The sequence below is a fragment of the Pogona vitticeps genome, chromosome 2, assembly GCF_051106095.1.
Source record: "Pogona vitticeps strain Pit_001003342236 chromosome 2, PviZW2.1, whole genome shotgun sequence".
NCBI classification, from domain to species: Eukaryota; Metazoa; Chordata; class Lepidosauria; order Squamata; family Agamidae; genus Pogona; species Pogona vitticeps.
Window position 1 is genome coordinate 223,986,928 of NC_135784.1, and position 26,244 is coordinate 224,013,171.

General features: G+C 37.1%; 1 protein-coding gene across 29 annotated transcripts in view; it reads left to right on the forward strand.

The window, feature by feature from the left end:
- The window catches only part of NFIB (nuclear factor I B), a 446,840-nt gene that overhangs the window by 370,179 nt on the left and 50,417 nt on the right, over positions 1–26,244 (forward strand). For all 29 annotated transcript variants that reach the window (XM_078384958.1, XM_072992103.2, XM_072992104.2 and 26 more), the window contains 2 exons: positions 17,595–17,723; positions 20,889–21,067. In XM_078384958.1, coding sequence (XP_078241084.1) covers positions 17,595–17,723; positions 20,889–21,067 — 308 coding nt within the window. The remainder of the gene's footprint in view (positions 1–17,594; positions 17,724–20,888; positions 21,068–26,244) is intronic.

Here is a 26,244-nt window from a genome sequence, read left to right on the forward strand (position 1 = left end):
TCTTTCTTCTGCCCATATACTTCTTGAATATTTCAGGTTGTTTAGTTTTCAAATTAGGTGTGTTATGTACATATAAACATACACACTTTCATACTCTGGCCAATACCTGCCAACTCTTGCTTATTAGAGCTTAGCATGTTTTCTTGCTGCACAGTACTTTTGCATATGTACCTTATGTATATTGCTCTGTATTATACAACAATATAATACCAAGTGTCTTATGTTTAAGCTGTAAATATTTGAAGTGTTGCATTGGTTTTATCAGTCTGTGTACACTTTTACTTAAATATATGAAGAATATATAGAAAGCCTGAATAAATCAGTGAATGAAATCAAATCAGATCATTCTGTTTTACAGAAGTTTGTATGCTATGCCTCGAGCTAAATTTCTAGCTAAGTTGCAATAGAAATAAGGGCTAAAATGTCATTGTAGTGCTCAGAATCTGTGGTAACATTTCAGCTTTTTAAAATCAAGCAGCCTTGCACATCCATTGGTGGAAATGAAAATTACTTAGTTCTGGCAAGATTATGTATGCCTCCCCCCCCCGGCTTAAATTAACTTTTATTTAGTCCTGTCCATAGAATGTTATGCCCTTGCTCAGTATTTTACAGATATCTAGTATGTTGCCAAGAAGTGTTTAGAATACAAGAGTGTACTGTTTATGATAAAAGGACTTTACTTTTACTTAACCCAGAGAGAATAACCATTCTTGAGGGAAGCCTGTTAACTTTCCTCTTACAGATTTTGCAATTGGTTGTCCTCTCCCCAGTCGTAATTGAGAAGAATGTTTTGAGTTTATACATTAATATGAATAACCTACATTACGCAGTGACATTTGTTTCAGATTTATAATAGTTATAGATTACTGCTAATTTCCTCCTAGTGTTGTATTCAGATTGTCTTTCTGCCTTATAAAACTTGTGCATTTCTTTGAAAAGAATATTGTACTATGTAAAGTAATAGTGATGCCAATATAAAAGTCCTTGTTCAGCTTTCTTCTGGTATCTATATACTGCAGTCTCTTTGTAATATAGTTAGCACCTACGTATGCGATCTTTTTGCCAAGTGTAAACTTTTGTTTAGATCCTTTTAAAGTATTATACCCACATATCCCATAAAATCATTTTTAAATATTGTTTTGGAAACGTCTGTTCAGTCATTCATTTTTGTACAGATATACAAGGTCAAGAAGACTAGACTTGTTTGCCCCCTCTCCCAAAACAATGCGTTATTGCAAATTTTCTGGGTCTTTCATATAGTACTCTTTATCTTCATAATGAACGAAATTAAAGGAGATCCTTCCTTGTTCTTTCTCCGTTGTCCTCATCATTTATAGAAGTGATTGAGCAGGATCCAATACTGTCATTCTGTTGACAGGACTGCAGGCATCTTCTAGCACAACATTGCATTTAATTGTTAACCAATGTTATGAAAGTCACCTAATTGTTAAAACTGAATGTTTTTTATAGAAGAGGACCATCTTAAGTTCCTTGTCACGGTGGTCTCTGCATAGTTCTAATTGTGGAGTGCAGAGTTCTGTGGTGCTTAAGCTTTGGTGACCTTCAGTTAAGAAGAAAAAATGTGTCTGAATGTATTCATGCGCATGGCAGGATGAGCCACATAAGGGTCTAGTGTTTGGTTTGTCCGCCGCCCCCCTTTAATTAAACAATTTAAAGTATAGACTCAGTATTATTTGTTCAGCATCTTAGTTATGTTTGTTTTGCTTTTTTTTTTTACAGTCTAGCTTTTTGTTTGATAACTAGCACTAGTTTGTAGTAATGAAAGTGTTTGTGCTGTTGTGTAGATGACATGGGGTGATATTAGGCTGCTTATTTTTGGATTACTATGCCCTGGGCATGGTTACTGGATTTATTTATTTTCTGTATCTTTGCTTAGTTTGAAGTTATGTTTCTCTAGCCACTTTATCTTTCTTAGATCTAAATAAATATGTTTTCTGTTGATGGGTTTCAACAATGAGTATGTACTTTGTATTTAATTAGATTGCCAGACTAGCGCATATTGAATGGTGTAAGCACAAGCATGTCCAGCTTTCTTAGAACAAAGATGTTTGGTAGGCAGCACAATCGGTCTTTCAGATAAAATATTCTGTTGCTTATGAGAATAGGTTTTTGCTGAGTCTCCAGACGTTCAGAGGCAAATGGCTTTACTGCCATGATCCAACACTTTTGAGGTCTGATTTTGTGGAAACCTCATCATGAATACATATGGTTTTGATGTTCTGAATTGGTAAGTACCAAGGGACTTGACACAATTTGTTCCCACAAATCATCATGCCTCCAAGGGATCTTCGTACTAGTTATCAATCTTTCAGTTTCCAGTTCTTCTCAGGTTCAGAGTTACCATAATTTGTGGAGGGTTTGGTTCTGCTTTCCTCTAATCTCAGACATAAGGGTAGAAAGAAGCTGCGCTTGCGAAGGGTCTCCATGCGAAAGGACTTGGTACCATCACAAAGGAGAAAGAAGAAACGCTATTGACCAAATTGCTGCTTTCATAAGATTCTGAGGCTAGTGGCAGAAGATGAGGTTGTTGGTAACCTCAGTTCCCATCATCCAGTGCCATAAGACTATGGTCATGCAGTAATGGCAGGCACAGCTTTTCTAGAAGGTTCCTGAAACTCAGCAGCACCTGAGATCTTTGCTCCACAAGTATGAATATGCAGAACCACTGTTATTGGTAAGTAATTCTCTTTTTAAAAAATTGATGACCATTTAAACAATTTTGAAAATAGAGAGCATTTTAACAAATGTTTATCATGGAAGTTAAAGTTTTCATCATATATATACAAACAGCAATATCATCTTTCATGTGCTGACACGTATGCAGTCCAGTTGGCACTGTCCATTTAAAAGAGAGGGGATACGGAGGTTCAAAGGAATCCCAAGATTTTGAGAAGTATTAAAAAACTTCAGAAAAAAATACCATAAGAGGGTGGATCCCAAAACAGCACAGTGAAGAATATTACCCTGTTTCCCCTAAAATAAGACCTAACCTGAAAAAAAGCCCCAGTATGATTTTTCAGGATGCTCGTAAAATAAGTCCTATTCCAAAAATAAGCCCCAGTCAAGTGAAACCCCGCCCTCCGCCATTGTGCAGCAACCAGAAGATGACATGACTGTATTTGAATAAATGTAGATGGTTGTACTTGAAAAAAATAAAAAAAACGCTAATGCGTTTTTTTTGAGCAAAAATTTATATATTTTCAGGGATACAGGGTAGTATGTCACTCATTGAGTATCTAATGCTGATTGATTACTGGGAGAGAAAAAACCCAGGGTGGGGAAAGGAATGGAAATGGGTATACTGGGGAAAAAGAAGCTACAAGTTAAATCAGAGTCATTGGTTGGTACGTTGGGAGATTTCTTAATTCTTCTTGGCACACCTGTGTAGAGAAAACAGATGGCACTGTGGCTGTTGTTTGTTTAGCACACTCCCCTACTTACTCATTTAACAAATTGGCATGCTACTTTGAATAATATATTTAAATACATGGCAGGGGCATAAGATTCACTTCATCACATTATGATAAAAAATCAAGAACTTTAGTGTTCTCTGTGTTCTCATGAAGTGCAAAAAAAAATTCTGTGGATACAGTTCCTTTAATAGCTAGGAAGTGCAGATTCACTAAAAAGAATTCAGATTTTCTAAAAAAATGAACTCCAGAGCAAAAATATGTCACAGTATTCAACTACAAGATCTTTGAGGGTTTTGTTTTTGCCCATGTGGGGCTTTATAGTATTGAATAAATTGTGTCCCTTTGAGACAAAAGTACATTTAATATGGTCTGTCACAGCATGATAACCCATTTTGGCTGACATGCGGAACAAAGCACCGTAGTTTCTCTGCCATCCTGATGGCTTGCCAGAAATGAGAGAATTGCAGGCCTGCTTTTTGTGCTACTTAAGTCACACCCATGCACTTGGCCACCACCTGATATTTCAGCTTCTGGTTCACAGTATCAAGTGACACAAGTGGACCTGTGAGATTTCACACTGTTACATAAAGTCCAAGTGTTTTCTCCTACCTTGGCAATCAAAGTAACTTATCAGCTAAGTGAAAACCAAACCTGTTTCACTGTGTGCTTGTTTTTGACCCAGACAGGCAATGCTTGAGCCCTCTAACTTGCCAAAGCACTACCCAAACACAGGAAATCTTTTGGTGGTTTACTTACGTAGAATAGGGAGCTGCACCTAGAAAGTGATTTATATTATAGGCAGTCTTGAATAGTTATAACGTCCTAATAAGAGTGAATAGTCAGACTTTCATAATATAATCCCCAGCAAAGTGGCTTCTTTCCATCCTTATTCTTAATAGCTTCAAGAAATGAAGTGAAATGACAATAATGTTACTTCCATGATAATAGAAAGTGATTTGAGTTATTTAAAAACAACAGTTACTTTGTTGGGAGGAGTGATTTTTAAAATATAGTAAGAGCTATACATTGCTATACAGGAGTCCTATGTTAAGAACTGTGGCACATTTTCTTAAAACTGCTACAGTAATAAAGCAAAAATCAAACATTTGTTTCAGGGAAGCAACAGGTCTTTCTTTTTTGGAGGTCATAATCACTTCAAATTTGAACAGTATTTTTGCCCAGGGATGGGAAAAATAGTATGACAATTTAAGTATAGGAAATGTATTATCATGACATTTTAACTATGCCTATTCTAGAGCATACATACTTTATTGCTACAGCATCAAGCCATCCATAAAACAAAAATGAATGCAGAGCTTCAGTACTGACATATACTGCAAAAAGCCAAATCGAATAAACAAAAAGCAATAAAACTACAAATATAACAATATAAGACCAATGTCTAAGGGTTTGGCTATCTATTCTGGCTACTATGGCATGCTGCCCAAAATTTTGCTACCAGTTCTGTAGTAGTCTGATTTTGATCAATTAACAATTGGTTACAGTAGTTCGAGTCTGATTGGCTTGTCATGTCTTTTAAGAGAGGTGTGATATATTTTCCTCGAATCTTGCTATTCTAGAGCATTTAAAGCATATACAAATTTACTTGGAATTGTACATCAGTGTGTACAATTAAATATCTTTTAATTTTGCAGTTTCTTCATGTTCAGTTTCTCATGGGTCTCCTGCCTTCAGCAACAACAAACAGTTACAACCACAACTTACCATTAAAACTGAAGCTCTTGAATCCCCTTCACCAGTTCTTCATCTACCATCTGGTGGACCTCCTTATGATGATGAACAAGTATCTCCTGGATATCCTCCTTCTGTACCTTTGCCATCTTTTGCTATCTCCCCATCTTCTGGACTTGCTTTTCCGGGAATTCCCTTAATTACAGGGCCATCTCCTGAAGGGCCTTTCCTTATTAGACCCTCTTCTCATAGTTTCTCTAAAATGGATATCTTAATTTCTGAATTAAGAGAATTAAAAGAAGAGGTAGGTAGTGCTGTCCAGGAATTGAAGACCATAACTGGTCAGCTAGGCCACTTGCTTGCCTACACAGGACAGAACTCAAAAGTAATTCCTAAGACACCAACCTGAGACTTAAGTTGTGTGTATCCTGGAATAACAGCCTCCATCTGCCAAATGCATTTATTTTGCAAATGTTACCTTACTAAATATCATTAAATTGTTTTACTGTGTATTCCCTTCTAGCAAAAGCATGGCCAAAAGCTTATTTTAAAAGAATTGTATATCTATATTCTGCTAGCAATTTGTTGTATTGCTGTAAATATTAAATATTTCACAATGTATGTTAATAAATGTTGACATGCCTTATACATAAACCTTTATTGTGTTTTTACATAAATTCAAAAATTAATACTGCTTTCAAAATTGTGTTTCTGTTTCTCTCTCTCTCTCTCTCTCTCTCTCTCTCTCTCACACACACACACACACACACACACACACACACACACACACACACACACACACACTCAGAGTTTGGTCAGTATCATGACTGTCCTGTTTATCCATAATAATAATAATTACATGCCATCAAGCTGATTCAGACTTATGATATTCTTTCCAGATTTTTTTTAGTTATAAAGTACTCACAAGTGGTTTGCCATTCCCTTCTTCTGAGAGAGCTCTAGTGCTATGTAGTTTTTCCAGGACTTATACAAGCTGGCTGTTCTTCAAGGAGGCACAGTGGGAAATGAACTGCCAGCCTCTGGTTTCCCAACTGGGTACCCAACTTACTGAGTTATCCATCTATTCCTGTTTGTCTAGAGATACTCTCTAAAGAAGAATGTGCCAATGTGCTCTCATATTACACATTGAACTGAGAATTGTATTTTCATATTACATGGGATATACCAACCATACTGATCCCCAAATATTATTCATAAATGTCCTTACTTGCTGATAAAAGGGGAGCCTGATCTATATGCTCATATAAATATCTGTATACTTATCAAAGGGGAGCTACATACTAAAAACAGAAGATGAACTTATTGTTAAAAGACCTTCTACTGCAAAAGGATGTGTTTTCCTAGGGGTGCGTAGGTCATATATGAAGTAACATATTTCTGGCATTTAGGGCAGTAATAAATTCATAACCAAAAGAGTAAGGAGGCTTTCTATTTAATTCTCATACTAAGCTCAATTCCCAAAGAGGCATAGTAGGACTTAAATGTTTTGCTGCTGCTTTGTGTTTACCGCAGTACGCAGTAATGAAGAGTGTATTGATGTCAAGGAGCCTGGAGAATGCAACTTTCCGATGCACCTTCCTTCACTAGATCCATCTGGGAGGCATCATTAGCTGCTTTTCCCATTCTGAATTTTGCTCAGGGATCGTGGCAACTTTGTGTAGAAGAAATCAACCCATTTTTCTAAGTTAAATCAGAGCTAGGATGCCATGGCCTGGCAGAGTTTTGTCTGCTCAGACTAGAAATTGGTGTACATGTTTGTAGGCAGAGAGGGTTTTTTTTCCCAGTTCTATTTCTAAATGCCAAATCACATATCTCATAGAATGCCTGTGATGTAAATGTCTTGTGCCTTAGAGTAGATTTTGAGAGTTTCCTCCCTTTTCTTAAACTCTGAGTTCCTCTATATTCCTCTATACAGTGGTGCCTCACAAGACGAATTTAATTTGTTCCACAGTTAATGTTGTCTTGCGAAAAATTCATCTTGCGAAATGTATTTTCCCATAGGAATGCATTGAAATCTAATTAATGCATTCCTGTGGGCAAAAAAAAGTCAGAAGAAAGTCAAATTTGGTTTACAAAGAGTTTATTAAGTGCTGTTTAGAGCCATATATATTGTGCAGATGATTTCAAAAATTTCAATCAAAAAACTTTAACTTTTTAAACATCATAGAAAAACATTTAAAAATCAGCAAACATGAGGCAGGAACAAAGAAATGGAAAACATTCGTCTTGCGAAGCACTGCCATAGGAACATTTGTCTTGCGAGTCATCAACCCAATTTCCAAAACCATTCGTCTTGCGAGTTTTTTGTCCTGCGAGGCACCACTGTATAACAGTGGTTTCAAGGTTAGGAACTGGTACAAATAAAGGAAAGGGACAAATCCTGCTGGCTCAGTGCCATGCCGGTTCTATAAGCTTCAAAGCAATCAATTGCTGGTCCATGCAAAATAACGAAACAGAACAATAACTACAGAACATTTCGATCATGCATCTCCCATGTCATGACTAGTTTGTGCTTGAGATCCTTTTACTGCATGTTCTGGATTCTGAAACTGGGATTCTCTGCATGCAAATTAGGACCTATAACTACTATCTGCTACACATACACAAATCATTCCACATATTTTGCCCACTTTCTGAACATAAATCTGTCCTCATCTGGTAATACTTGTTTCCTTCCTTGGACATCAATGGTTGCCTCTAACTCATTGTTCAGTCCAAAGGAGCAAAAACTTTCGAACTTAGAAACTGTGTACATGATATGATTTAGTGATACCCTTTGCTCGTTCAGATGGTATCTTTTAATCTCAATAAGTATGCTTGTATTAAAATATGATTTTTTCTTGTTTCTTCCCGTGTTCTTTGGATATTCATATAATCATGTTGATTTACAACTATTGTGAATAATTTAAAGCTATTGATCTGAATGTAATGGTTCTGTACACACAATGCTTCCTTTTTTCTGTCCAAATCTATAAACATGACTTAAGAGACAGAATAAGTCATTGTGGCCACAATCCAAATTAGAAGTAAGCCGCCTTAAATCCACTGATTCCAGTGAGCTTAAATGTTCCTAGCCACATTGAATTTCAGTCTGCATCTGAAGCTGATTATTTAAAATGTATAGTTCCTCAATAGCTTAAAATGCTTATTTAAGCTGCAATCGTAAACCCACATGCCTAGTTCTTTATCATGGTCTCTGGGAATCACACTTTTGCAGTTGTCCTGAGCAGAGACCTTCAGAACATTCTAGAACCTGAAAAAAGTTTGTTAGTTCATACACCCTTCGCTGTGCATGTTTCCCACTCTGCTGCTAGTCCTTAGTTCTCTTTAGCCATTGCTGAGATAGAAATAAGACCTCCTGTACTTGATGAGATTTACTTCTAAGTGGACCTATTATCATCAAGATATACCCATCAGGCACACAAGCACGCTGTTCATACTCTGTTGAACTTGTGATATAGACCAAAACATTCTATACAGTATTCTTTCTACCAATAAAAATGCTGCACTCTACTGTTCCCCTCCCCCCCTTTTTTCCTTTGAGACATTATGAGCCTCAGTGATACACCAGCTCTTAATGGACTAATAACATATCCAATATTGAGCTCTTTTTCTTCTTTTACAATTAGGTTTCCTGACTGTCATGAGGGTTTTGCTTTTTTTTTTCTTTCTAAAATTCTGTCTCTCTTGGTTATGAAATTATTAGAAGAAATGAAGTTGATGATGTAATCCACAGCATATTTCTGAAGTATATAAATCTAATAACCTTCTGTTAGTGTTCAGTAGGCTTTTGTAGCCAGATGTTATTTCATTTGCAGAATGATGTTGCTACTATAGTTGGGCACATTTTTAGAACACGCAGAATACTCCCTTTCTATTTGCACATTTACAAACATTGGAAAGGAGTATATTATTTGCAATAGATCAGCAAGTATTTCTGACTTTAACCGTAGTAGCAGAGAAATAACATCTCACCCAAAATTATACTGCTAAAGGGAAGAAAGCTTGGATAAGCAGCTGGGGAAATGCTGCTGATTATAAGTGTACATTTGGGTTTTTTTTTTTTTTTGCATCAGGCTCTGGTTGTAAGGTCTCCCCTGTTCTTAAGGGGTCTTTTTTTATTTAGCAACTGTTCTCCAGGTGTTGGGAAGCCTTTGCCTCCAGCATGATGGTATCTCGAGGCACAGTATACAGGAGATGAAAGGAAAATGTATACCCAGAGGCACTGTTGGAGCTAAATCTTATGCCACCAACGCATAAGTACCATATTATAAACATTGTTTTGTAGTAACAAAGATTTTTCCCAAACAAATGGAGAGGATTTTGTTTCTATCTATTGTTTTAAAAATTAATATCCTGGAAACTCATCAAGACCTGTCCATCTTCTGAGAATACTAAAATTTGGTCCTTTTGGAACTGCCTTAAGTTTATAAGGTTAAGCAAAGAAAGATAGGAATATTTTTTCCACCTATAGTAGTTTGTACTTAAATTAAATTCATTATGAAATATATGTGAGTATGAAGATTGCTCTCTTCCTGATTATCTGGGATAGGGCTGACGTGAAAAAGGAATAAAGATTTTAGCCAGAGTCTTATTTCTGAAACATTCCTCATTAGGTCTGAAAATTGAAGGTATTTTCTATTCACAAGAATATTTTTAATAGTCTCTACTTAAGCACTGCATAAGAGAAGACAAACTAAATCCAAAGATGACTTCTGCTTGCCTGAGAACATGCCCAGCCATTTTGTGCACGCTGATACAGAAAATGGGCTATCAATCACACTTATTCTGGCACGTTGTACTCTTGCACAACTGTGCACTTGCAACAGTTTTCTTTCTTGGTACAGATGTTTTGATCCAACACAGTGTGGTTTGTGAAGGAATAATTCTATAAGTAGTATGAAGCTGTGACTAAATGGAAATCAGTTTGGGATTTAAGTGGGGCTAGGCACAAAACTGTTCATTGTGTCTTTCTGCCACTATCTCTTTGCAGCTCTCAGTTAGCTTCCTATAGAAGTGAACGTGCCACGTGGCTCTCTGTGAAAACTGAGCAGGTGTCCAATGTAGGCAGGTGGATCCTTGAACTTTGTCTCACGTGCAAGTTGATTCCAGAAAAGTTCCATTAACAGGTGGCTTACTGATTGGTGTGCCATGTGACATTTATCGAGGGAGCTGCTTGTGTGGTGTGCTGCTTCCTATGGAGGCAGAGGGGTCTTTGCTTTGATGAGGAAATTACTGAAACTCATGTCTCATTAGTGTTTCCTAAGGTTCTTTGGAAGCAAACAACATTTTAATTAAAGTCTGACGTAAACACATTTCTGCACATTTTCCCTCCAGCATTTTATCACATTAGAATTGATCAAAATAGTTGCCTTGGGCTGACTTGTGCAGATATACATCTGGAGCCCCATTTGTGCAAGCTGCCATTGAGCAGGCTACATACGTTACACTTCACAGCAACTATCTTTTGCTTTCCTTTGTAGATGGAATCCCATTGTTAGAAGGTGAACTGGTGTAACTTTTTTTTCAATTTGCAGGAGCTTTTTTTTTCTTTGATGTATTAGTGCTTTAAAATGTATAACATAACACAGTCCAGACAGGATTATTCCTTACCTTTATAGTATTATTCAATAATACTTTCAAGCTTTTCAAGTAACCTACCCCTTGTTTCACCTCTCCTTCCTTTGCATTCAGAAATATATTTGGATGCTATCTTTTATTACTATTGTATTCATTTATAACAATTGCATATCAGTTGGAAATTTCAGCCCAAATAGTGATATCACTGATTATAATGCTAGTTTCATTCTTTGGTCCTGAAACTGTCCTGTTTCATTTTTCTTTCACTCAGTTCTTAATTTGTTATTAATGTTAGTCAGAGCTTATAATATGTAATATGTTTTAGTAATAGCTGCAAAACTGCAGAGAGCTGTATTATATTTTCACTCACAATTAACATGGAAGTATAAGAGATTTTTAAAATTGTTGACAAAGCTTAGAATGTTGCCTGCCATAGTTTACAAAGCACTAGCACATTTTGCTGTATTAGAGAACATAGATGATGGATAGATTACACCTGAGTTGCTGTTTTTTTAAAAGATAAATCTTTAAAATTAGTTCCATACTGTCATTTATTTTTCAGTGTCTAACATATTGGCCAAGGGTCCTTTCAAAAACCTGTTCGAAGCATTTTTGTTCTTACTTTACTGTACTTGGTGTCTCTTATTTCATTTTGCATACAGAATGAATGGTCCTTTATGATGTCACTGCATGCTAGGGACAAAGAACAATCATTTGAAATTGCTTCATAATACTAAGAACAGTACTAAGAAAGCGTCTTAGTGTTGCAGCCATTTGATCTTCATTGCTACAAGTTCTGCGTATCTTATTGCTCCCCAAAAATTGATAGTTTATTGAGCTGTGTTGGCCAGCTTACATTGCTTTTATTAAATATGTAACCTCTGTGGAGATGTTTGAGTGTTGTGTAATGTGTTGTAGTAAACAGGAAAAAAAGAGTTAAAAATAATAACTGTCGATACATCCATTTGTAGATATTGTCATATATACTGTAATTATAAGTGCTTTATGTTGTATTGACAATATAACGTGAAAGATAGGGCTTGCATAACTGAACAGAGGTACAGGGAAACCACTTAGCTAATACCTCCGTTACAATAGGTAAAGGTTCCCCTTGACATTTAGTCCAGTCGTGCCTGACTCTAGGGCACAGTGCTCATCCCCGTTTCCAAGCCGTAGAGCCAGCGTTTGTCCAAAGACAGTTTCTGTGGTCACGTGGCCAGCGCGACTAGACACGGAATGTTGTTACCTTCCCACTATGGTGGTACCTATTTATCTACTCACATTTTTACATGTTTTCAAACTGCTAGGTTGGCAGGAGCTGGGACAAGCGATGGGAGCTCTCTCCGTCGCATGGATTCGATCTTACAACAGCTGGTCTTCTGACGCTGCAGCACAGAGGCTTCTGCAGTTTAACCCGCAGCACCATCACGTCCCCTCAGCACCACCTCATCCCCTAATGCCCCCCTTACAAATAGAGAGAGTAAATGGGAATCCTGAGTACATTGTGCTACATAGAGCAGACTTTTGAGCAGCTACTGTGTCTTTGTTTTTTACAGTCATCCTTTTTGTATATTGAGGGGACAGCCATAAACTAAAATAAATTTGTCTTGTATACCAAAGATTAGATTAGTAATTTCTAATAGTAGTAGTAGTACCCTGTTTCCCCAAAAATAAGCCCTAACCTGAAAATAAGCCCTCGTATGATTTTTCAGGATGCTCATAATATAGGCCCTACCCCCAAAATAAACCCCAGTTAAGTGAAACCCTGCCCTCCACCATTGTGCAGCAACCAGAAGAAGATGACATGACTGTATTTGAATAAATATAGAATGTTGTACATAAAAAATAAAACATCTCCTGAAAATAAGCGCTAATGCATTTTTGGAGCAAAAATTAATGTAAGACCCTGTCTTATTTTCGGGGAAACATGGTAACAGTAGCAGCAAAAGTTTTTCAGTCTTACCCAGAGTTCTTTAGTTGAATTTTGTGTTACATAAGATGCCCAACTCCTAACCATTAATCTGAGTTGTGTACTTCTTACTTAACTTTTTAGTAGGAATATCATTTTGTGTATATTCTGTCTTCATTGCAATTATATTATGCATATCATGTGATGGTTAAATAATACATGGTGTTAATCAGAGACTGCAAAACAGAGTTCTTATTTATGGACCATGCCTCTAACAGACAGAGTTGCTGTGCTCCTTCCTTTGTAACATCTTTGGTTCAAATTGCTAGAGATGTACAGGGGAAAGTTTTTGGATTGCATTCATTTGGGCGTCTTTGCGGAGGGTGTACATTTATTTTCAGTTCTTTTAGATGTCACTCTTCTTTTGGTAAACCCGAAAGTGCTTGCCCTTTAAAGATTAATTTTGTTTTCCCTATTTGAACTTCTGGCTCTGGACCAGGTTAAAATCTACAGAATGCTCAAAAGAGGATCAAGGCAACAGAAAAATCATCTGCTCCAAAAGCAGGCAGCACCACCAAAAAAAAAAAAAAAAAAAAACCCAGTAGAATGGGGCTTGGGAGGATTCATTCCTCCCTACTACTTTGAAAGCTTCAGCTCAACAGTGAAGGCAATCCACCACGTTGGGGGGGCGATCAGTCTTGAAGCAAAAATTTTTTAAAAGTTTAAATTCTTTTTTTGACATCTTGGATTTATGTATATGTTTATTGGTCTAAATGTTTTTAAATTTGCAATGCCACCCAGAGTAGACCTTTGGTCTAGATGGATGGGGTAGAAATCTAATAAAATAAAATAAAATAATTAAAGGAAGTGGGGGAATTCCCCCCCCCATTAAAAAACAAAAAAGCAGGGGATCCAGAAGGAATCCAGAAAGTAATCCAAAAGTGGAAAAAAAGGAACACCACAGCAAGATGACAATATGAATAATAATAATAATCCACAGTGGAGGAACAGCAGCAATAGCGGGCCAACAAGGAATAAATCCAGTCTAAAATGCATTTCAGATTAGTTATTTCTGCAGCAACAAAGTTATTTAGCAGTGAAAGCCAGCCATTCATGTTTTCAAGGATCTTTAAATGATTCAAACATCTCACTTCCCCCTTCCAAGATTTTCTTAATTGGCAGCAGATAGTCGAAACTCACAACACTATTTGCTGGAAAATCAGTAAGTAAATTTGTATGCAAGGGTCAAAATGAAGGTAATACAATTGAAATTTGAATGAAATATGATAGATTGTTTAATTAATTAATTAATTGCACATATATACTGGTCATCTAGTGGAAAACCACTATCCAGGGCTTTTTCAGAATATCGAATCATTCATATTTCAGATGCTCTCTATTGGAAAGCCATGAAAGATTCCAAAACCAAAAAAAAGTGCCTCGTTTGTGTTTTTTCTCATTTGGGTTGTTGCTCCCCCCCCCCCCCCGCTTGTAAGTTTTTCAGAAGCACTTGAATGGACATTATTGGATCTTGGATTAGATATAAAGAAGTGTCTTTCTGAAGACTACTAACTGACTACAACTCCTAGCACTTCTGCCTTTTCCCCAGACAATATTACTGGAATATTTTTCCAAGAACTGAAGATCCATAACAGACTTGTTTATATCCATTGGAACTTGACTCCACAGGTTGGTTTCAGGCCTGAAGTCACTGAGACAACTTTTGTCACCCTGACTAATGACGTACTCTGGAGTAAAGACAGAGGAGTAGAATTCTGCTGATCCTCCTGAATCTCTTGGCAACTTTGATACCATTGATCATGGTGTCCTCTTGGACTGGCTTCACAGAATGGGAATACTGTAGGAGACACTGTGTTGCAGTGGTTCTGCTCCTACCTGCAGAGTATGTTACTGGGGGATTCCTGTTCAGCATTGTGGCAGTTAAGCTGTGGGGTGCCACTGGGATCCATTCTGCACTCCATTCTGTTATTGAATCACTAGGAAAGATCATTCAGAGTTTTGGGATTTGGTGCCGTCAGTATGCTGATGACACCCAACTTTATTTCTCCTTGCCAACTGAGTCAGCTGAGGCTGTGCATGTGCTAAATTGTTGTTTGTAGGCTGTAATTAGCTGGATGAGGGCAAATAAAAAAAGATATTCTGGCGGATCCCACATCTAGGAATTAAGTACATAATGGGGTTGCACTCTGTCTGAAGGAACAGGTTTGTAGCCTGCTTGAGCCATCTTTATCACAAATGGCTCAGTTAATTGACCCATGAGTTGTGATCCTTCGTAGAAAAGGACAACATAGCTAAGCTATAGTATTTCTTGCAGTGGTATCATCCCAGATAGACTATTGTAATGCACATTATGTATGTATGGCTGCTCTTCATATTGCAGCAAGTGTAATATGGTACAGCGAGATTGCTACTAGGAACAGCTTTCAAAGCCCATGTGACATTGGTTCTGAAAGAATTGCACTCACTACCAATATATTTTTGCTCTGGCTTCATATGTTAACCTATAAAGCCCTGAACAGCTTGGGGCCTGGATACCTGAGAGAATGCCTCTCCCTATATATCCTGCTCAATCACTAGGATCTTCTGAGGAGGCTCCTCCATGTCCCAACATGGAGAACAATCTACTATGTGGACACATGGAAGGACTTCTGAGCTATAGCACTCCTGTTATGGAACACTCTCCCCTTAGAAGTTCAACTGCAGCTGACACTAGACTCATTTCAGTACCTAGTTAAAATATGATTGTTCACTAAAGTCTTTAGGGATTGAGGTAGTAGGTTCTGGAGGCTTCCTTATTGTTACTGGTTTTAATGAACATATATAATTTTTAATATTTGTAATGTTTTAAAATGTTGAATTTTTTTTATTGTTTTCTTGCTATACTCCACCCTGAGATTGTAACATATAGGATGGAATATAAATGTTCTAAAAATATGAATAATAAGTAACTCATGAGTCACAAAAATGTAAGCAGATGTTAGTTCAGTTTTACCAAATGGCTTTTAAATAATGGCTTCTGTAAAATAATGAAGAGGGTGTTGTGGCCTAACAAAATCAAACATTTTCATAGGAAAAGGGCGTTGGTACCCATTGAAAGTGATGTGGAAGCAAGTTTAGCTTATTACAGGCATTTATAGTAATACACAGATTTTATTTTATCATATTTTTGTCTGACCCTACCTGTGGTTTACTTTAGCACTATCTACCATTTAAAGATGCTATATTGTGTGGTGATGCAATCCTGTTATCCTCACAAAACCTCTAAGAGGTCAATTAGTCTGAGAAAGAGTGATTTAATCCAGTACTCCCAATGTAATTCAAGATTGAGGATACAGTTGAAGTGATATATTCTATTATCTTCAAACTCGGTAATTTTACAGCATGCAACACAAGCTAATGTGTGATTTGTACAGTATTAGGGTTGCACTCTCCAACAATGGATAGACAGGACGCTTTTTGTAAATCACAATTTGTGTCAACTTTTCAAGTTTCCTCAGAGGCATATCCAAAGTACTCTGATGCTGCTCAGAATGGCCCTGAGTCTTGGCTCACACTCCACCAGTCCTCTGGAGTTACCAGTCTTCTTCTGTCAGTCTCCCTGCCCCTCCAAATCTCATAGTTTGTAAGGAGAGTTGCTCTGGCAGAATCCCTGTTCAGAGCTTCTGAACAGCTGTGGAGGACCCTGAGCATGCTTGGAGGCTTCCAATATGTTTAGAAAATGTAGGAACTTTAGTATTACAGTAATTACTTTTAGCTTAGTTCACTAGTCAGGATTGAATAGAAAATTGTACTTCTGCAAGTGGACAAATGAAGCCTGCCATCTCATTGGTCCTCTCCCTTGCCATCACCCCAAAAACACACACACACACACACACACACACACACACACACACACACACACACACACACACACACACACACACACACACACACACACACACACACGTGTCCCACAAAATGGGCTTCAGCAATGAAAGGAGAATTATTTGAAATATAAATTGATATAATCCAATTGCCACCAGCCTGGCCCCCTCCAGATTTTTGAGAATATTAAAGTTTTGGATTAACTAAAGTTTAGGATTGGTGGGAGTGTACAGCTTTCTTTGAATCATACAGTGCTAAGTTTGCCAGGACCCTAAGGTGCTTTTAATGTTCATTGGTTGAGTCTTCTGTGCTCTAATGCTGTGAGCTTGCTTCAGTCCTACTGGCAAGCTTTCGGCTCCACTATCCTTTGTCACCATCCTGTGCGTCCCTAACCCTCAGTCTGTTCTGTCATAATCTTTTCTGCCTCTCCTCTTTCTTTCAATTTTTAACTTACGTAAATGCGGTTTATATGAAGGCATATACATTAGTTTATTATTAAGATGTAAAACAAGAATGCTTACCCTATCAATGTTTTAAACAATCTTATACTTTAAGATACAGCACGCAGATACTCTACAAGGTTTCAGAGTGTCACTAGAATTGAGGGAATGAAGTAAATAGTGTTGTTATTGTGAAAATGCGGGTGTCTTTCCTTACTCCTAAATATAGACCTTGCTAAATAGTGGGATCAAAAAACAAACTTATGGATATAGGAGTTTTTAAAAGACTGAATCATATATTCATGAGAATATGAAAGTCCTCATATTGACAGTGTAATATTTTGGTTTTCATGTGATGGAATGTTTTTTTAAGTATCCTCATGTAAAAAACTCCTTAACTTAAGGATGATGGGTTTTTTTTGTGATACATGCAGTTTTTACATGGAGAACCTCTCTCCACAAGAACTATCATAGGAGGTTGCATCTTAGGATTTCATTTAGTAGATGTCAAAGAACCAGGGCGTACTTTCGCTATGCATTTCAATGGGTTTTTCTCTTGCAGTGTATAACACTTAAACAGCAATAGACAATTCTCTGAACTAATGTATCTGTTATGTTCTATTGCCCTTGCAGATATGTCTTCTCCTACAATGAAGAAACCTGAAAAGCCTTTGTTTAGTGCTACATCTCCCCAGGATTCTTCATCAAGACTGGCCACTTTCCCGCATCATCATCCAGGGATCCCAGGAGTTGCACACAGTGGTGAGGATGGGAAAACTATCAATATATGCCCAGTTTTTTGCAGATACAGTCTTATAATGACATTTACTTCAGGGATGAAGAACACATGACCTCCTAGATCAGGGGTTTTAAACTCAATTTACCTGGGGGCCGCTAGAGACAGAGTCTGGGTGAGGCTGGGCCACATCAGATTTTCTGCCAAGAGGAGCAAGAGCCCAAGGAAGCCGCCCAGGAGTTTCCTTAGTCGACAGACAGGTGGGCTGGCTGGCAGGCTGCAGTTCTGGATGGAGGGTGCAAGAGGTGCTGTCTTGGGAGAGAGCCGGTGAGCGAGGCAAGGCTTTTTTTTACTCTTGACAGCAGAGGATGTGTGGGCGCTTTGGTGGGGCAGGAAAGGCGAGGGCCACAAACTATCATCTGGGGGGCCGCATGTTTGAGACCCCTGTCCTAGATGTTGCTAAACTTTAATTCCTGCCAGCCCTCACTATAGCCTGTATTGCCTGGAGATGATAGGAGCTATTCCATATATCAACTGGAATAAATCTAGTTCACAATATTTTTTTCTGTCATTGTATATTGTTTATTTATTACACTTGCCTCCCACATTTCTTCCAACAAGTTCAAAGTGGCATACATGATTCCACCCTCCTTTTTGCCCACACTACAATCCTGTTAGGTAGGTCAGCCTGAGAGATAGTGACATGTCAAGTTTGCACATTGAGTTTATGGCTCAGCCAGGATTGGAACTTTGACATCCAGGTCTCATTCTGGCACCTTAAAACGTGCACTCTGCTTGCTCCTCTAAGGAATATTTTCTGTAACTGTGAGGTTTAAAACATATTGCAAACCATTTAAAAGTAGTTTTAAGTTATAATTCTTCCCGGTTTTTCACACAAAACATATGGCATTGTTCCATTTATACTGTAACATCTGAGACTTTAGACTCCAGTGCCATTAAGGAAGTTTTTGTAGGCCTTTACATGCAAACATTAAAATATATTCAGAGTAAAATATATAAATATATAATTTTTCTGTTATGGATTACAAAAGATTATGTTACAAAGGAAACAAACATTATAAGGGAAAAGCCCTTGACATTAAGCTATTTAAGTATCTAGGCACTGGGGTTCTTGAGTATATGAGGAAGGCAAGAGCTACCTCACCCTGACATTAAAAGATGGTAGTGGAACAATTGCCTACGTCTTTTGTAATTGCCAATCTGCAAGAAGCCACTTATGCAAATTTAGATACTACCAGATTAAAGTGGAACTCAGAAATAAAAATGAATATTTAACCAGCTTGGTAGAATACTATGTTGCTGCCTCATACAATAAATATACCCAATAAAGCAACTAATGGTTACTTAGCTTATATTGGGATCTTTGCTTGCTTTCAAGTTCAGGATATAGCCATTGCTGATGGAGGCATGGACCTTTAGGGCCACACCTATCTCATTGATTTAGGGCATGTCCAACACTGACCCAAATTTGGGCAGTTTGCATTAGGGTATGAATTATTCTTAACTCATACATATTTCAAGGATTACATTCCATTTACACTTTAATCCAGCTAACTAAATGTGCATATATAATGTAAGATCTGTTTAATGCTAGATATGTGGTGCTCAAATACTGGAAGCCCTATTCATTGATTCTATAATCCAGAACCATCAATATGTCTAGAACTGCCTGCCCACCATTTTTTTTTTCAAATGAGCAGCAATGAATCTGAAGAAGAGCAGTTACTGCTTACGTGTACACCCTACATGTAAGAGGGAACACTGATAAAGTCCCTGCATGCTCCTACAGCTTACATTTAAGGAGGACTCCTTTCTTCTTCAAACATTGATGCTTATTTGAGTAAAATGATGAGGGAGGCGTGTTGTTGATGTAACCACGTTGGTGATTACAAATTAGAAAGCAACAGAAAGTTTAGGTTTCCACCAAACTATGAGAAGTGGGTTGAAAGTATGGTAGCTCAGAGTGGTTGGTGCATAAGAGGAAAACATTTGGAAAAATGAAAATGCTTTTGTGGTAAATTCTGTATGTGGACTAGACACCACTTGGAACAAGTGGGAGGATCAAATGTGCAATTATGTTCTCCCTCCCTGTTTATTTGTAACATATTTTTAAACTGTGTTTCCACATGAGAATAAAGGAAGGATTGGAGAAAATAAAATGTGGAAATTGAAGGAAAAGAGAAATGGATATTGGGATTTTTCAAATAATAAAAGAAAATATATTTCAATAAAATGTTTAAAAAAGAAGTGATAAACACCGCATGCCAATATTATAACTTTGTTGTCAAGGATGATTTAGTTTTTCCTGCTCCATTTCCTGCTTAGAAGATTTTTTTCTCACACAAAAGTTGTCTCTTATATAAGTGGGATGTGATTATTATGTATTGTAATAAAATAATTTCCATGGCTGGCATAACAACTGTGCAGTAACAGGACATTCTGTACATTCCTTTCATTGCTAAATACATTACAGTGCTTTTAGAAATATATACAAACTCTTGATTGAGAAATCTATAGAGAATCAAGAGAATGCAAGGAAAAAAATATGTATAACATACGAGCACCCTTTTTGTTCACTAGAGATATTGCTATTGGATGAGATATTTTCCCAGGCCCTGAAGTTGAACATTCATTAGCATTTTCACAATGAGCAGCTAATTATTCATGGTGTTATTGCTCAGTAATTATTCTACACACACACACACACACACACACAGACACACAAACACACACACACACAGGCCAGAGTGTAACACATTGTGGAGTCATTTGCTGACTCTAGGACTCCATGGTTGTTCTGGAGACTTGAAATGGTTTCCCTCCTTAATTGTTTGAGTAAGGTTTAGGTCATAATTGAGAATAACCAAAGTAAATTATCTACAGGGCAGTGATTTATGTTTTTGAAGAAAGGTTTAAATCAAGTATTATGGTAAAATCAATTGGCTCTTTATTTGTTTAGAGAATAGCAGCCTTTGTTCTATCAGGAATTGTTGCAATGAAAGACCGCTGATTAAAATGTTGTGAATTAAACCTGGGAAGAGAATAGTGTAATTAATTTCAGTAATGTGAAGTTTGAGATTTATTTTCCTGTTGCTTTGTCATGTCTGCAGTATTTTATGATAAAAATGAAACATCCTAAGTAAATTTCTATTCTTTTTTGTCTCCTCTAGTCATCTCAACAAGGAGTCCACCTCCGCCCTCACCATTGCCATTTCCACCACAAGCTATTCTTCCTCCTGGCCCGTCTAGCTACTTCTCTCATCCAACAATCCGATACCCTCCCCACCTGAATCCTCAGGATACTCTGAAAAATTATTCCTATGACCCGTCCAGTCCACAAACTAGCCAGGTACTGTAGCATCAAATACTCTGTGAGTAACCTGTAACACCAAATAATCTGAGTGTCCCATAAAAGTCCCATAGAAGTTTTTAGATCTGATTACTGCATTTTTAACAAGTTGTGTCCTGTAGTATATGATTCATCATAGTTGCTGCAATTTTCACTCGACTTGAGGAAAAATGAAAATGAGATAGCAACCTGCCAATGTTTTTTACTGCTCTTTTTTGCCAGCCATAAATTATGAATGATGGAAAAGACAATATAATCCTTTTGGCACACACAACTTTTTAATGAGAATGTTCAACCCAGATGGATGCTATAGATTCAGCCCACAGAAATAATCATTGTGAGGTTATTACTAGAGGTTTCTTTATTTATCTGAGCACTGACATACTTCTATATATCTGTGCCTTGTGTAGCTGATAATGGAAGCTGATTATACATGTCGTTTTCTCAACAAAAGCCTGTGGGTGGTAGATCTTTCTTCTTTCGTGTTTAGGTTAACACCATTTATAGCAGTTACTCTGGGTGAAAGTTGGAGTGAAGTGATTGTTTCACAGAGAGTTAAGGGAATCTGCCAATGTAAACATGTATAAAGAAAATGAAGCTCTGTTTCTAAACTAGTTTCAGAATTTCTCAAGGTATACTGCTTTGCAGTATTTTACGTGTGTGTGTGTGTGTGTGTGTGTGTGTGTGTGTGTGTGTGTGTGTGTGTGTGTGTGTGTGTGTGTATGTATGTATGTATGTATGTATGTATGTGTAACACAAAGTTTTTAGTTTAGTTAAGAACAGGTGTGAATTAGTATGTGGTTGTTCACATATGGCAATTTGTATTTTTTTAAACAAATAATTGATTTGTAAAGGACAATTCAGTTCAATTTCATGACAGCATCAACATATTTCATATGTGATGTGTGATTATATTTGCGGTGCATGTCTAATGTAATCTGCATTACAGAATTTGGTTTCTGGTTCTTTCGTCTTTTCACAGCTCTTTCACGTTGAGATTCGTAGTTCATGTTTTAGCTGAATTCCAGGCAATCTTGCCCCCCCATACTTATAATAGATGTAGAAATTAATTTCTTCTTTTCTATAAATATTTTTGTTTGACAAAAATAACATCAGCAGAAGTATAACATTAAGATAGATAAAACAAATAAGAGACAGTATAGAGTAACTACAGTTAGAAAACACATTTCAGCAAATGAAATCTTTAAAGATCTGGCAGAATAAAAAAAAACATTATTTTTACTCTTCCCAATGGTACCAGCTTTACCAATACTGCATTTTGTTCTGTTGAAAGTTTTAGAACTACTATTGAGAATCCCCTAGTAAATGCAATATTGTCATCTTCAGTGATCAAACCTTGTTTGCTACATATAATTCTTGGAAATATGTGGATAAAAACATTTCCTCAACAATTATGAATCCAAACTGTTAAGAGCATTAAAGGAAGGTGGAAGAGTCTTTGGGCTGCCAGACACTTTGGACTGTAGTTTGCATTGGCCATGTGGACAGAGGTTTCTAGGAACTGCAGTGCAGAGGGCCAGAGGTTCTCCATATCTACTCAAAATCTAAAGCTCCTTTGAATTGGCCTGTAAATACAGTACACTGGAACTGTATAAGTCTCTTAGTTTGAGGTAATGCGTTCCCTGTGTTTGGCCCTCAATGACAATGTGCTTCTCCCCTCAATAACGCTGGGGTTGGGGGCACCGAACCTCCGTGTAGTTCAGTTTCTGTGTATGACTCTTATGTCTCCAAAACCTTAACTACAAAGCATAAATAGTTGATTCACACACACACACACATGCGTGTGCACACGCACACACATACAGTACATACTCTCTCCCCCCAATTATCTCTATCAAAGTACTCTTTCATAGCATTGACAATCCTTTCCATACATTACCATGTATAATGAGCCTTAAAGGCCCTTATCTTTAGGCTGAATTAGATATGTTGTATTTGTGGACAAGTAGACCATTTTGACACCTTTGGTGTTGGACTCATGGAGTTTTGGGTGCCCAGGGGCACTGTCTGTCTGTCTATCTGTCTGTCTCTGTCTGTCTGTGTATATATTTAATGGAGAACAAACCCATGTATAACCAAAACCATGCTGCTTAGACTCATGCAACTCAAGGAAGAAGTATATTCTAGACAATCAGATGTTTTGAAGTCAACTTCATGGCACGCTCATTTCATTATCCTTAATTAGTCCTGTTGAGAAGTTAATATAGGAGCAGGGTCATTGTCCAGGTAAGGATGCACAAGCCAAAGCAAGTGAAATGTGATCAATGACAAAGTCGATTCTATAGTTAAGGAGATAGAGAAGAATACCTAAGGTGGCAAGTCCTGTGGTAGGCAGAAATGTACATGCCACATGTCATGTCCAAGCCCCCTGATCTATCCTACTGCTCTTGGCGCAGGGGAAGATGGTATCCCATTATTAGTCCGGTAAGATTCTACTGTAGTTTGGTTACAAGGCTCTATTGTCTCAAGTTAGAAAGGAAAACTTCAGATGGTCTGACCCCTGCTTAGCGTATTGAAGAATAAGGTCACAGCCCTTGCTGCTGTCTTTGACTTTCAATATATGTTACCCTTTATAAGACATTGAGAGTCTTTACCAATAAGCAACTAAGTTACGTATACAGAGTTTTAGCTCATTTATCCTTATTCAGTATAGGGAAGTGCTCAAGGGCTTATCTAATACATTTCGGATTGAAGAGAAAGAGTGCAGAAATGATCCACATACGGGTGGTACCTCACCATATAAATTCTGGAACACATTCATTTCAAAGAGCTTGGAGTAGGTAGGAGTAGGACAAAATTCTGTAGTACAGCTACCAGAGCAGAAGTGTTATCTGCCAGTACTATTTTATGGAGTTTATTTATGATATACTACAAGTCATTCCAGCAAATAATATGAAAAGCCCACTTTTTACCACAAAGGGTACATGTATCTTTAGAGTCATTTAATGATCATATTTACCATTTATAGTGGATTGGTGGAGTGCAGAAGCAGGGGATTAAGAGAAGCACTGAATGTCTGGAGTAACAGCTAGACTGTAAAAGATTACAGATTGATTATCCATGATAGGAAATAGTATATCACTCTTGCATGGAGGACATGGAGGCTGAGAGAAAGAGGGGTACAATTGTACCACTAGCTAAGAACCACTGATGTAGGGTACGGTTTATAATTTTGATAGTAGTTTTATTTCATGCAAGTGGCAGAAGGCAATAGGGACATTGCCTCTAGGGATACTTTCACCATGCTCTAATGTAAGCACCTAGAACCTCCCCTCACAATCATCTATAGAGGCAATGATCAATTACTACTAATATGTTATTTCTATGGAGTAGAATTTGGGAATAACCTGAAGAGTGTATATTTAATGACAGATTTGCTGTTTTTTGACTTTTCTAAAAGTCACTTTAGTTCTTGGAGTTTATTCTAACACTGTTGTCCAGTAATAAATATCTGTACAATATATTTCATGTGTTCTCATTACTTTCAAATACAAAGCATGTTTACTTGGAAACAAATGATTTGGATGGCACTTGCTGTGTAGTGAATGTGCCCTGCATTGCTGTCTAAATAAAACTGACTCCCTTCTCTTAAAGTATGAATTCTAATTGTAAATGCAGAAGATTGTTAGTATCCAGATTAACATTGTCTCATGCAGCTTTTCTTTTCCCCCCACAAAGACTTAACTATGAACAGGGCACACAGGAACTGATTTTAATTTCTGTTAAATTTCCATGAATAATAAAGTGTAATTAAGACATCCATTAGAAGTCAATGTTAATTCAGTGTGGAAAATCTGGGAGTTCTGTTGGGTGTTTTTTTTCTCCTCATAGTGATGTCTCAATTATGCTTTACTGAGATAAAAATATGCAAATTAAATTCAGTCCTTTAGTTTTCATACATCTATCTACTATTCAGTGATTGCTTTACTTACACATTTCAGTTTTGTAGATTATTATGTCAACCTATCAAGTAATACTATAAAATTTATTTTTGTATTAAGATTTTCAAGAAAACTTGAAAGTTAACAGAAATTTTTAGACTCTTATTGTTCTATTGTCTGCATATTAACCTTCTTTAATCTTGGGGTGCTTAATGACTGTGAGAGGATAATTCTCAAGCACCATTGCATGTTGCGAAGATGTATCTATCTGTAGTCAAAAGAATAACTTGCTAATAATATCTTCAAAATTGAATTTGTTTTGGAAATTAGCAGATTTACTAATATAAATCTACAACTACATAAATCTTAAGATCCAAAGTTTTCAAGTTAAGAAAATTGCATCTTTATAATAGAGATGCATAAGAATAAGATGTAGAATATATCTGTTGTGGTTCTCTCAACAAAGAAATTAAAAGTCATTGGGATAATAGCACCTTCTTTCTATACGATTTCTTTGTACATTAATTGATTAATTTTTGTACATTTGTTTCATGAAACCTGGACATCTTACAAACTTTGTATGTCTTGTATGGATATTGCATTTATTTGGCACTCACTCCAAGTCATTTTGTTGCAAGGGAAGTATTTTAGTTTTGTGTTCAACATGCCTACATGCAGGGCAGTTGTGAATGTGTCATTATTTTGCCTTGGAAAGTGATATCCAGAAGCCCCATCCATCCCCAAGCAAATGCTGTGCTGTGATTTTTTTGTTTATTAATTAAAAGCTGCTGATTGTTCCATCTTATCTGGCGCTTGGGGGGGGCAGTGAGCAGGCGTAGGCTTTACCCCAATGCCCCATAGTTTCTCTTGAACATGGAGCTAAACATTTTTGTGTACATTTTTGAAACATGGCTGTTCATCATTTGCCATGCTCTAGCTCACATACCTAATGATTATTGTATTTAAGATTGTATTTATCCCACTGCAGGAAAATGACTCAACACCCCCCATTATATGTGGACTAGATATTATTATGTCCTTAGTTTGGAATTTAGAGGACAAAAACGTGAAAACTACAGTTCCATTGAAGGATGTGTTCACTGAACTTTTGAATTCACTCCAAGTGATAGCCAAGTGATAAAGAAGAAAATCTAATTTTAATATCCTTGTTACCTTGAAAGGATAACCCAAATTCATGTGTAGAGTTTGAGGTGAACCCAAACATTCCATTCCTTGGATGGAAGAAATTTTCCGTAAATGAAAAATCCTTCTGTT